Source organism: Prorops nasuta, unplaced genomic scaffold, assembly GCF_024137725.1.
Source record: "Prorops nasuta isolate Cenicafe-Biocafe unplaced genomic scaffold, Cenicafe_Pnas_1.2 PNAS00002, whole genome shotgun sequence".
Taxonomy (NCBI): domain Eukaryota; kingdom Metazoa; phylum Arthropoda; class Insecta; order Hymenoptera; family Bethylidae; genus Prorops; species Prorops nasuta.
The window spans coordinates 2376910-2390790 of NW_027116799.1; the positions used below are offsets into that span (position 1 = coordinate 2376910).

At 34.7% G+C, this 13881-nt stretch overlaps 2 protein-coding genes across 4 annotated transcripts in view; one reads left to right on the forward strand and one right to left on the reverse strand.

Moving 5' to 3' along the window:
* On the reverse strand, window positions 1–6438 carry p130CAS (Serine_rich_CAS and FAT-like_CAS_C domain-containing protein p130CAS). Of its 3 annotated transcripts, none has more exons than XM_066736358.1 (12): window positions 6405–6438; window positions 6095–6196; window positions 5349–5564; window positions 4969–5242; window positions 3167–3316; window positions 2915–3064; window positions 2642–2765; window positions 2137–2428; window positions 1632–1981; window positions 1235–1524; window positions 595–951; window positions 1–511 (listed from the first exon to the last, which is right to left on the reverse strand). In XM_066736358.1, exons 4-12 carry the CDS (start codon window positions 5008–5010, stop codon window positions 224–226), a joined length of 2043 nt encoding a protein of 680 aa, XP_066592455.1. In that variant the 5' UTR covers window positions 5011–5242; window positions 5349–5564; window positions 6095–6196; window positions 6405–6438; the 3' UTR covers window positions 1–223. The 3 variants fall into 3 exon arrangements, with proteins under 3 accessions (XP_066592455.1, XP_066592446.1, XP_066592437.1); XM_066736349.1 differs by having other exon boundaries at window positions 5319–5564; XM_066736340.1 differs by having other exon boundaries at window positions 4969–5564.
* Mical (Molecule interacting with CasL) overlaps window positions 5897–13881 on the forward strand; it is a 22828-nt gene continuing 14843 nt past the window's right edge. Inside the window, exon 1 of the mRNA XM_066736270.1 lies at window positions 5897–6207. The gene's annotated coding sequence lies outside the window, so the exon portion shown is untranslated. The remainder of the gene's footprint in view (window positions 6208–13881) is intronic.

Genomic DNA, 13881 nt, shown 5'->3' on the forward strand with positions numbered 1-13881 from the left:
CTTATCATTTTAAAAAGACTTGCCTCATTATTTTACACGATATATCGAAATCTAATTATAGTAGCAGCTATATTTATAGGAAGTTTTGGACCTTACAAAATTACAATAAGCTATTTTTAAAAATATAAAAAGAACTTATTCAAATAGCCGTATTTTACATTTCGTATAGTTCTGCAAATCAATGAATACTGTTTCGTAGCAAAACTATATTTTTAATAAATGTTTAAGGCTGTTGAGCTAGATATACCATTGCGACCTTAAGATCCTTGGCTAGGTGGGAAATATCTACAACACTGTCTACCATATCTTGTACAGCATTAACACTGGGAAAAAATTGTGCTGCTAATTTTGTTTTTGAAACAGTTTGTGCTAAGGCTTCACTTAATGCATTTGCACATTGCAATATCCGCACTCTAACGTCGTTTCTGGTAATATTCCTGTGCACGGTATCTCCAATGTGCACTAGTCTATGCGCGCTTAATACCAAAAATTTACCGTGGGCCAGAAAAACCTACAAAATGTATTATATTAAACTTCATTGCTCATAATTGAAATAAGTAAGTAGATAAATAATTTTCAACAGATGTTTTGAACCTTAGGAGGTTGATTGTGTTCAACTGTTTGTAAAAAAGCATCAATGGCGTGAGTTAAATGTGCACTATGTGTAATCACTTGAGCGGCATAAAAGACTAGTAGCTGCTTGTCATTACGATCCATGGGTGATAACATTGTTTGTGGAAGTTGAATCATCGCATTGTCTGCCTCAGAAATGAGGAGATCATAATTTTCACGAAGCTCAGTTGGTAAAATAGCCCGTAATTCTTCACGTTGCTCTAATACTACATCTCTTGAATCTAAGTTAACATAATCGTAATCTATTCCAGTACCACTGTTTGCATTAGACTCCAAAGAATTATTAGATGATCTCTTGAATAATAATGTGGAATTGCCCTAAAACAGATAATTCAATGTTTTTCTGCCACAAAAGAAGCTCTAACATTATAATTTTGCATAGTGTCTTGTATGCTACATGTCAATTCAGAAATTACTTGTATTAAATAAAAGAGCATGAAAAAATTTCAGAGAGAGAGAGAGTAAAAGAAGAAAGTTAAGTAATTCAGTTTAGAATATTTCATATACAAGATACTCTTTAATATTATGTATTTAACAACATTATAATGAACCTGAAAGAATAAAAAATATAGGTTATAAATAAACTAAAATAAACGTGTACTTGTATAAAACTAGCGACTTGACGGACGTCTTCCGTAAGTGATCGAGCACAAGCAATAAGTTGATCAAGTGGATCCGGTTGCCCGGCTGTCGAAATAGGTGATTCTGGTCCATTACTTAGTGTGCCTCCACACCCGTTACGACATAGTTTATTCACATCCCAATCAATTGAATCCAGTTTCATAGTAGCTTCCTGCACAAGCTTATCAGAATCACGGAGAGTTTTGACCAATGGTCGTAGCTTTATAATTAAGTTTTTGTCAAGGGCTTTACCAGCATTACCTAGTGTACCTAAAATACACAAAACAGTTTATAGGGAGTAAAAACAGAACATTCTATGCCTAGCATTTTTACTCGAAAGACGTGTCGACTCTTTTTAGCAAATGATAATAGAATACCTTCAGCGAATTCGGTTAAATCATGCATAGACGTTCTAAGTCTGAGTATGGCTAATCGTAGGTCCATTAACGTAGTATTAAGTCTTTGTAATGTTCTCCAACCAGGGCTGACAAAGCTTAACACTCTAACTATTGCAGCTGAAGTTTCCGTTTGAAGCCGGTGTAGACCTTCTAAAGCGGAATTAAGCTCCAAAGGAAGCTCTTTGTTAATTGGTACATCGTAAAGTTGTTGCGCTTGTGATGGTGGCGGTGTCGGCGTTTTAGCTACTGGTGTATTATTTCTAGTTGAGAGAGAACTTGTTACAATGCGTGGTCGAGGAACATCGTAATCTGGTACTGCTAGACTTGATCTATTTGCAACATTAAATTTAAATAACTATATTAAACAATTAGCTTATACTATACGTATATAAACTACAACTAGCAACCAGTAATACTGGTGTAAGTAAATAATTCTTAATTTGTAATTGCAAGGTTTCAGCTAGTAATGTAATTAGTGACTTACCTATTAGACCCGCTAAGAGAGCCGTCATTTGTGAGGCTAGAAGCTGAGCTGCTCGGTGAAAGTGGTAACAAAAGTCTTGGAATATCGTAACAATCAAGCGATATAGCATTTGAGCCTACTGAATAATTTGTCGTACAAGATGTTGGAGCCTTAGGAACATCGTAACACGATGTGATAGGACTCGGACTATTTTCAGGAGAAGAAATCAAAGACGCTGCACGAGGTGGAACATCGTAACAATCGCCAGCGTTATTACTATTTTCCATTGAATTTCTTCCATTTCCTGTAGCTCCTATATATGATAAAATTCAAGTAAAATAAAACTTTAAATTATGTAATTAATATTTATACTTTGTTGCAAAATATATGTTAATAATTTTAAAAAAATTAAATTACGTATTATAATAACGTTAAGCAAAAGTACAGAAATTTAATATCTTGAAATCACGTATTGACTTTTCAACCATTAAAATATTTTTCTTATTATAAGCTATAAATTTTATACCACTGAGCAACTGTTCGTTGTTGCAATTAGGAAGCGAATCATGTTTCGATATTGATACGGAACTTCCCAGACTGGATGGTGAATCATAGAAATACACGTCTCCACATTTTTGTGGTGTAACAACCTGTAAACATACAATATAATTTAAAATAATAGTAAAGTATAGTTTATATTTATACGACACGCTCAAAACAACAATAAATCGCTAGGTATCGATCTATCTAGCCAAAGAATACAGCAAAAGCAGGTGCTTTAAAAATTTTGTTTACTTACTCTATTTGGTTGTACGTGCCAACTACGTCGATTTCCATTTTTATATTGGTCATTGTCAGTAATATTTAAATCTGCTATGCTGTCAACCAAGCAACTTCCTGTGTCATACTGTCCAACTAAAATCCTTAATCGATTACCTGGGCATATTCCCTATAAATATACAATTCTATTTACCAAGTAAATACTTTATAAATTGCGTTTGTATATTAGATTCAGTTATATTAGATTAAATATATTAACCAATACACATACCTGTCTTCCTCTTAATGCGCATAGCCACCAGCCCTCAAGGCCAGCAGTATTTTGCTCCAGAACGGTAAGAACGTCACCTTTACGAAACGCTAATTCATCTGGAGCCTCAGCAATATTGTCATACATTGCTCGCGCTTTAACACATCTTTGCTGTAACATATTCGATAAAAATATGACATTTTAATAAATACTTTGAGAAAACTATAAATGATGCTATTTGGCGCAAATTTAAATTAGCCGCTCATTGCTTCTACCAATTCTGCTACGGAATGAAATTATGTGCATTAAAAATAGAAGTAATGAGGGAAAACGGGAAAAACCACTCATTCAAGTTCGAATTTGATCAGTTTGAAATTCATTCGGTTGCATCCATTTCTCGCGCCAGTTTCAATCTTTCCATTTTTAAAATAATATTATATTGTGATTAGTAATCAAACGTGTACACTTAATTATAGAATGGGTAATTTACATATAGTCTGACGATTGAAAGTGACTGTTCAATTAGTCAATTTAAAAAAAATTCCTGTATTCTTTACTCTTGTTAGGCCGTTTTCAATACGCGGCAATAAAATATAGATAAACTATAGTCGGAGCATATATTATCTATATTAATGAAATATTTTACCCACATTGACATCATATCATGTTCTAACACGGATCTTCTGCTCAATTCAGTGCATACTTATCAATAAATTTGCTCCCCTGGTTAAAGTTATAGTGATAAGAAATTTGCATTTCTAGATATATTTTATTTATAAGCAGTTTAACCATTGAAGTAATTTCTCCAAATTTAATGAATTAGATTTTTAAATTTACCTACATACAAAAAATTAAAATCTGATTGTTATTATAAAGACTAATTTAAAGAGATTTCTGTGGATATATTATTCTACAAACATAAAGATATTTTATTCTAGGATTATCTTTAATTTTTTTACATGATTTTAGAAATTTATCAAAATATATTTACTATATTTGGCAATTCTGGAAAGTCATGTATATCCACTAATTAGAGCATCAGTGGGATAACCTGATAATTATAAATGTTTGAAAAAAAGGAGACTTGAGATTAAAGAAATTTTAATACTTAATTTTTAAATAAGGATCCACCTAAGCCTGCTACAGGAATTTCATTATTAAACTCACTTCTTTTGTAAAATTTACAAATTGGCAATAATTAAGCATTTACAATGCTTAAGTATAAAACAAGAAATGTTGACTTAAACTTAGTTTATTTAATAATATTCACAGATTATTTGTTTTTAATAGGAACATACATAATTATAGATATTCTTAACATAACAAATGATGGAACTTTAATTCCTTCATTAATTATTGGTAGATTAATTATTATAAATAATATCAAATGAACATTTTAAATTGCAAAAAAATATAATAATTTTGTAAGTTATTCGATTCTTTCTTGTAACTTAAACTATTCCAACCAAATAATAATTAACAATATAAAAAATTCTTATTTACAGAAACATTAAAATTTAAAAATATAACCAATTCATAATTGCAAAGTATTAAGAGCTGGTAAAGTATTAAAGCTGCTCACAAACTTTTCTCTTTATTAACTAATATGAAAATTTTTACAGAATATACTTCTACAAACCAGTCTACTAAATCCTTTATCAGTTGCAACCTTTGAACTAAAAAACAATTGTAAAGAAACTATTAAAAAACAAATTACTAAAGTAATTTTGATAAAGTGAAAGTGATTAAATGAAAAGTAGCAATGTATATTAGCCCAAATGAAAGAAATTGCATAGAAAGTTATGCTACGAACAGATACATACCTGGCTGAGTGCAGTGGATATGTCAGAATTTTGTGGTAACATTTTCAAGCTAATATATTTATGAAACGAATTTCTCCAGTCAATAATATATATCACTATAACCTATTTAATTCCCATAATTATTCAATATCAAATAGCAAAAAAGCACCTCTGAAATGATTTAATAATGGATTTCAACAGTAGGAATGATCAAGTATCAGCCTTGTCTTTATTTGTTTTATTTTAATATAGAATTTATCCATATATTTATCACATTTCTTAATAAGTATTCATTCTGAAAAAACAAAAGTTATTGATGGGTATTGTTTATACACAATTGAATATTGTAGGCCCTAAAGAACGAATGAAACCTCTCCACATTTAGTAAGAATTTTACACACGTATATTTATTATGTTACTTCTGTTTCCAGTTAGGCTAAACTGTTAAACCAGAGATTAGAAAGAGATTGTCATTTGTCACTTCATCCTAGTACTTGCAAGTGGGCCTAGGTGGAGCAACAGTCGCGTCACTCATTCCATTCTGTCTTCTTCAACCAGGAATGGCCGAAACCCAGGAACAGCCGGGAATGAAAGTCTGTTCTTTGGTTCGTGTTGAACTAATAAGGATATACATATACTTGATCGTTCATTTAAGTAAATGCAGGGAGTAAGTGTATAATTACAACAATACATCCTACTAATTAATAAAGTAATGCAATAATTTCTTAAAAAAAAAATGGTATGGAAAAAGAACTCGTAATTCGTGCCTGTTTCTGATTTGTGGAGAATAAGTTTAATGCGATACGATTGGTGAGAAAACGAAAGGAGGGGGGAGAGTAAAACAGAGTCGACAAGCAGCGCTCGACTCGGCGAATTCGGCAATTTTAATTTATGTAGGGGAATTGGGGAATGGAATATGGAAAATGGAAGTGGAAGGTAGTGAACGCAGTCGAACTGAGTCAGTCAAAGTGAGAAATGCCAATTGTGGGTGGATAAGTGAGGTCGCATGGCAATCGCTCAAACCAGCCAAAAATTAAAGCGAATCCTACACTATCTATATCTATCATTCTCTTCGTTTTACGATTTTTCCTTTATTGTATGACAAGTCGGTGTGTGTCAAGTAAAACTTGTAGAAAAAATCGCGCACCTGTGTTGTTTTGTAATGTGAGTGAAACGAGCAAGATAAGCACGCCCGCGCCAGTTCTTCAGAGAGTACAGTGCCCCTTTTAATTGAACAGAGTAGCCCTTCCTGCAAAGAAAGTACGTATTACGATTGTTTCTCATCCAATTACTACAATAACCAGATCTTTCAAGCTTGACTCTTGTTAAGTTGGTTCAGCTTAAAAGAGACTTTCGAGAGTTGGATGAATACGCATATATTTTGAATCAGTAATTTTCATAAATCTTTAATTATATCTATACGAGGAGCCTTTGCAAGATATAACAGTGTTTAATACCTAATTGCCATCGTAATAAAGCGACTCAATGTCTCAGCACATTCGACGTATATCAAACCTTAGAATTTAAATCACTTAACAATAATTTTCAATACTTTGATTGTCGTTTGAATATTATCCTTTTCCTTTGTTTCTTTTATTGTCTTATTAAACAATAACGACCGCGCCTCTCGGGTTCAATGGATGCATCGAACTATATTTCAGCCAAACTTTTGCTAAATCTACCTGTATATATGCACATATATATTGGTTTTCGATCACTCGATGAAATTGTATCTTGGATACGCGGTATCTCCGTTCAATTCCTGAGCCAAATACGGTAACGATAGGCTTGCTCCGATATTTTTTACTCGTATACTACGCCTACCTATAGTACCGCAGAGACAATTTGACGTAGGGAAAATTAGCATTGCGGATTTGAAATCAAGCATATTCGAAGGCATATAAGTGATTTGTTTACATCGACACTCAATTTTTGTGATTTTTCGTGTGAATGAACTTTTTAAGTATAAGCTTTATGGAGCATCACAGGCACTCTAAAGCTATTTAAAGCTTCTTCTTAACCGAAGAATGGTACGATATATTCAAAAATACTCCAGTTGATTCTAACCTATATCAGTTCCTAGCTAGACCAATCACTTCCCCCCCCCCCCCCCCCATCAGCTGACTGTGCTTCTGGGCTATCCCCATATAGCGATTAAAAAAAAGAAATACTCTTTCAGAAATCGATCGACCCAAACAGAACGATGCCAACGCACTTCAAGTCTATTTACAAAAAGTCATTGACTTGACTCTCCTTTTACACAGCTGCTCTAAAATTTTCTATTGGCATCCAATACTTATTTATAGTTTACATACGTAGTACAATTACTTCAAAAAGTTCAATTGTCTCTTTAATCGATCAAAATTCAAAAGCGTTATTATTTTTATTAGAAATAAATTGATTATTATTATATATATTTCAAGATTTCTATACATAGCCGTTTATCAGATTATAACATTAGTATGTTTTTCAGCTCGTGGTGCAACTTGGGGTACGTATTGATAAATGCTGAAGGACGGAATCGCAAGAGTGAAAGAACTTCTGTTTCTGTATATGAAAGAAGCACCGTTTATTCCCATTACCTCATTCGTAAACGGCCGTTTTCCATTCCATGAAAAGTCGTGTCTCGCATTAACGAGATTCAGGACAACTGGCGAGTGTAAAACCAGACGAGCACGTATAATTTTGCTACAAAATTTGCTCCAATTTGGATCGACTGAAAACACTGTCTCCTGCTTGTCTTTCTCCTGGCGAACGATAATCTGCCGGGGGAGAGTGCGATTGTTCGTTTCTACGTGCAAAATGAATTTATTGCTGGCTCTGATGGACAAAGAAAAGGGGACAAAGAACGAGAATAAAGATCGAGCTGAGGCTTATTACTGAATCTCTACTGCATAACTGTATTCGTCATTGGACCAATACCAAGTGACCCTGATCGCATTGGTAATTCATAGTCACGTTGAAAAATTGCACTAGGCGAGATAAGAGTTGGCTAGAGGCATAAAACCTGTCCGTAATTGCAGCCTAACAAGAAAATCAATCTAAACTGCTGCTTGGATCCATCCCCTCCTTTAAACACTCCAAGCAACTTCGCATCATCTTCCTCACCTTGAGAAGCAACGTCGTATTATTCGCGTCGAGTTTTGATTCGCACGATGACACTATTTTCTTCCCTGCCAGATTTACGATGAATTATTCTTGGATAGAGAATTTTTTTTATGTAGGATCAAAATCAGTAATGCCTTAGAGATCTTCAAGGGTTGTGGTCTTGAAATTCGAACAGTCGATGAAACTCTGTAAAGAAGACATGTTTAAGATATGAAGGAAACGTGTATATTTTTACGCACGACTACACCAATTTTCTTCCCAATTAGATTTGCAATGAATTGTTCTCTTATGAAGAATTTTCTTTATGCAAGACCAAAATCAATAACGTCAGAGATGTTTAGGAGCAATTTGGGTATGCCCTTGAAATTCGAATAGTCGATGAAATTCTGGGTTTGTTCTTTTTCACTGCAGTACCAAATTGCTGCGATTGTTTGAAATAAAACAAACGTATGTTTTCTTTCACTTTAATTTATTGCACTTGTGCAAAAATACAGAGGAAGAAACACCTTCTGTGTGTAAAAAATCAAATGTTTAAGCTGGATGAAAATATGTATAAAATATATTCGCACTACAAAACCAATTTTCTTCCCATTCAAATTTGCAATGAATTATTTTCTACTGAAGAATTTTCTTTGTGCGAGAAGAAAATCAATAACGCCAGAGATCTTCAGGGGTAATATGGGTACGCCCTTGAAATTCGAGTAGTCAATGAAACTCTGTGTATACAAAATCAAATGTTTAAGCTGGATGGAAGGAAATGTTTGTATAATTTATTCGCGCCACGACATCAATTTGCTTCCTATCCAAATTTGCAATAAATTATTCTCTCCTGGAGAATTTTCTTTATGCAAGATCACACACACAAAATCAATAACGACAGAGAGATTTTGAGAGATAGCATTGGTATGCCCTTGAAATTCGACACTTGATGAAACTCTGTGTAACAAGAAACAAACGTTTAAGCTGGATAAAAATGTATACATAATTTGCGAGTGTGGAGCATGGTGGGAAAGGTTGCAGTGCAGCGTAACCTTGACGAGAACATTGTCGATTTGGGGGCTGCTTTGTGAAGAAGTGGCTCGATGGAGGGTGAGCTTGGGGAGCGTCTCGCCGGCGAAATGATTCACGGAGGCCACTGGAATGAAGGAAGATAGGATGAAGCGAGAGGAGACTAGTGCGTCGTTGCTCTTCCCCCCCCCCCCCCCCCATGACGCAGATCACAACCCCATGTGTGTGCGTGTGTTTGTTTAGCAACGCGGGAGTCCTGCCCAAGTGGCCAGAAAGAATACGAGAAAAGGATAAGAATAGAAAAAATATTGCGCTTAATCAATATTACAGACTAAAGAGCTTCCTATATGACCCTTTAATTATTTTCATTATTAACTCTTTTTATAGATCCTGCTCAAGAGGCCAAAGAAAACACGAGAAAACATATTATATTACTAATCAATAAATATGATAAACTGCCGAGTTTCATCCAGGACTCTTTAATAATTTGAATTATGAACTATTTTTACGAGTCCTGACCAAGTGGCCAAGGAGAAAACGAGAAAGGAATACGAATAAGAAAAAATATATCGCTAATCAATATTGCAGACTGAAGGGCTTCCTGTCGGGCTCTTTAATTGTTGGAATTATTAGCGATTGTTATTCCCGACGAGTCGTGTCCGCCGAGTATTACTCATCAGGACAAAATTTCTTCAAGCCTTATACGTGGGATCTGATTCAGAGCTGATGTTGTGCTGCTGTACTATGCTCACTTGTGCCATTCCAGCATCCGCGTTATTCGCCAATTAATAGTAAGCAGGACTCTAGGTTTATTCTCGAATAGAAGCGGTTGAGCAATCGTTTCGCATTTCTCACACGTATCCACGAGTTATTCTCGAGGGCTCCTAATTTATTCCCACCCACGCCATTGGAAAAATGGAACTGCCGCTGTGAGCAGAACACGCGTGTGTATTTTGCTACTATCGCTAATACTTTGGTCATTCTAGTCCCGCTGCGAGATGGTGCAACGCGACGAACTTAGAAATGATGATTTATCTCGTTCGTTCCTTGGCTTCCTCCAATTTTTTCTCCTTGTAATTCCGCTGCAGTATATTGATATTATTCCATGTATAGCGTTGCTGGAGAGAATAGTCGATACACCCTCCGTTCATCCCCTAGTTACAATGGCTTCTTCTTTATAATAGTATATACTTGCTTCAGCATTGTCTTTGTAAGATCTGCTGGGACCACGGTATTAAAAATCAATGGACGCGTTTAAACTTGAAAAATAAATGTAAAATTTCATATAAAAGATAGCTTGTTTTGAGGATACAGCATATTAAAATTAGCTAAACGAATTTAATTAATATCCATAAGAATATTTCCTCCTTTTTATACCGTGGTCCCAACATTGGTCAAGTAATCATTGTTAAATGTATAATAGTAGCAAAATGGTCATTAGAACTAGTTGACTCGTTAAGCTTTTGTGTAAAGCAACTTGTCGCCTCTGCTTGCTGTTTGGATATAGCGAGTACTTCACGTTCACACTCTATAGCACTCCAGCAGTCTCCGTCCGGAGTAGCTTTAGTCACTTGTCTCGTTTCCATTCAACTACGCGCCTTATTAACGCACGCGTTAAATTATCCCGTGCAATTTAAAAGTAAGTCAACAGCGACCTAATAACAAAAAGAGCGATTAGAATTATACAGGCGTGAGTAATTGGCTCCAGTGAATTGGGCACAGTTTGCTGAAAGAGAAAAGCGTGCTTGATGATGAGCTTTGAGTTGGTGCGGGAGGAGACTAAAAATTGCAGAATGCTGAGACGAGCAGTCGTTCTAGTTCTGTAAACCATACCCTGATAAAATGTCTTTGTTCTTAATGAACTTTAATTCGATTGATTAAAATTGCTTTCATTCGAATAATATTTATTTAAAGCATCAGTTATTTATAAAAACTAAGTAAATATTTATTTGAATCAAAGGATTTTTTTCTCAGTGTAGGGTCAACATAGGCTTTTTGGTCACTTGCTTCGCTGTTATTTAATTACTCGTTAAATGATCCGATGTAATTTGAAAATGAGGTAGCAAGGATTTAATCACGAAAAGAGCGATTAGAGTTATACACGTGCGAGTAATTGGCTCCAGTGAATTGAGCACAGTTTGCTGAAAGAGAAAAGCGTGCTTGATGATGAACTTTGGGTTGGTGCGAGAGGAGACTAAAAATTGCAGAATGCTGAGGCGAGTAGTCGTTCTAGTTCTGTAAGCCGTAGGGCAGGCAGAGGCTTGAACGGTTTGAGTCTCTTGCCTGCCTCTTATTCGGCCACCTCACACAGCTGTATTTATAGAGATCCCAACGCTCCTCGGATACTGCAAAGCTTATATAGACTCCCCAGCGCTATTTCTCCTCTCCCAGAACCTACCGTCTGCAGTCGATGCACTCAACTGATTTGATACTTTAGTTAAGACTACTAATACACACGTTTACACGTTTCCTCTTCGACTATTGCATATCTGCTGACCAAATTACAGATCGTCAAATTTGTAGCTTAAACGATCAAACATCTACTACATTTATATATAGCTTGTGAAACAAGTTTTCTATAGTAATACTTACTATTAATATTTTTCAATATGTCGTACATATTAAACACTGCCTCTTAAACTATTTCATATCAGCTGACCAAATTATCAAATTTGTAGTCTATACAATTAAAATCATGCAAAATTTTATTCAATTCGTAAGTCAAGTTCCATATAGTAATACTCATTAATATTTTTCTATACACATGAGAGACGTTTTCTTTAATAATATTCAGTATTATTTTATACCTTCCCAAGAGAGTTTAACCACCTTCCTTTTTTTGAAAATATATATAATTTTATCTTTCGTCCTTGCCTGGAAACTGGCATTTCACATTCATTATCCCATTAGAGTCATCCATCATGGAGCAACACTCGAGTAAACAGTAAAAGTCTTCTTTCATTCTGCAAAATTTATTATCCAATGTCACAAACATTAACCAACAGTTGGATCAATATCTATTATTTATCACAAAAGCGTCGAATTTCAATTAACTCCAAACTCTATTAGAATGACAGGCCAATTTTAAGTTAGACATTGAGGCTTAAATGGTAACTAAAAACTATAAGAGTGCTTGTTGTGCAAGATTAATCTAATGTTCAAATAATAGTAATATATGTGTCTACACTGGAAAGAAGTAGCTATAAACTGGCATGTGCAAATAGTGGAATATAATACCAGCTATAAAAGGAATTAGAGTTGTTGGTATAGAAAGTAAGTAATCTGTTTGCACCAGCTGGTGGTCGTAGAGTAATTTTTCGCTGAAAGGTAAACAAATTTATAACGTAAGAATTTTGTTCATAAAATTCGTGTTAATAAGAGTTGGGCAAAGGGTAGACACTCTGCTCGTGGGAAAACTGGACGGATAAGTTTTTCCGACGTGGGTGATCTGATCTAATGCTCGAACGTGAGCATTAAAACTCGGTTGAACAAGTTGGGCTATGTACCGTAATATTCGTTTCGTGCGCGGAATCCGTGCCGCGGGCCTGAAACAGGTGAGCCGAATGTTAAATGTCGTCAAGCCAGCAGCAATGTTATTCGTGTACGAGTTAAACGTCGCCTCGATTTTTCCTCACAACCAGTTGGTACAGGCCTTGATCTTTCATCGTTGATATTGGTGTAATATATTTATTTATATTATTTATAGAATGAAAGAAAATGTACGAATTTTAGTTGAAAAACAAAGTGTGTAATTTTCTAAGAATTCAATTGTAAACTCGTAGCAAAAAATTTATTTCCTGGTTTCTACGTTTTTTGAGAAGTTGGAGCAATGAAAACATTGTCTTAATTTTCTTTGCAATCAGTTGATGTACGAGTTAGTTTTTCTTTACAAGTATTAGTGTATTTTATTCATCTATTTTTATATAAGAGAAGAAAATAGACGAATCTTAGTTGATGAAACAAAGTGTGTAATTTGCTAAGAATTGAACTGCAAATTTACAGTAAAAGCTCTTCATTTCTTGGTTTCCACATTTCTCGAAAAGCTGAAGTAATGAAAACGCTGCTCCAATTATTTCTCACTACTATTTGATTAGTTGATGAAGTTGGACTTTCTTCATTGGTATTGCTATAATATATACATTTATATTTATATAAAGGAAGAAAATGGATGAATTTTTCTTAATGAAATAAATTGTGCAATTTGCTTAGAATTGAACTGCAAATTTACAGTAAAAGCCCCATATTTCTTTAAAAGTTGGAGCAATGAGAAGGTTGCTCCAATTTTTTCTGAAAACTGGTTAATGACGTTAGACTTTCTTCATAGATATTGCTGTAATGTATACATTTATATTTATGTAAAGGAAGAACTGGATGAATTTTTCTTAATGAAACAAAGAGTGTAATTTGCTAAAGATTAAATCGTAAACTCGAAGCAAAAGTTTCTCATTTCCGGATTTCCGCATTTCTCAAAATGCCGGGAACAACGGAAACGGTGGTCGAATTTTTTCTTACAATGAGTAGTTGACGAGGTTATTCTTTCTTCATTGGTATTATTGTAGTATAATCATTATATTTATATAAGGGAGGAAAATGGCTCAATCTTAGCTGACGAAACAAAGTGTATAACGTGCTAAGTATTGACTCGTAAACTCGCAGTAAAAGCTCTTCATTTCCTGGTTTCCGCGTTTCTCGGAAAGCCGGAGCAGCGAGAGTGTGGGCGAGCAAAGACTGTGATCTGTTGAGCCGCGAGCTACAAAGTTATCAGGCCGTAAGTTCGGAGAATCATTAACAGTGGAAAATGTAGATCAGCCAAGCGAT

Excerpts from the sequence above, each read along its gene's own strand:
- p130CAS (XM_066736358.1), bottom strand. The coding sequence starts at position 5,010 with ATGTTACCACAAAATTCTGACATATCCACTGCACTCAGCCAG. Across the intron at positions 3,317-4,968 it reads TATCCACTGCACTCAGCCAG|CAAAGATGTGTTAAAGCGCG; the intron begins GTATGTATCTGT and ends AATATGTTACAG. Across the intron at positions 3,065-3,166 it reads GCGCATTAAGAGGAAGACAG|GGAATATGCCCAGGTAATCG; the intron begins GTATGTGTATTG and ends GTATATTTATAG.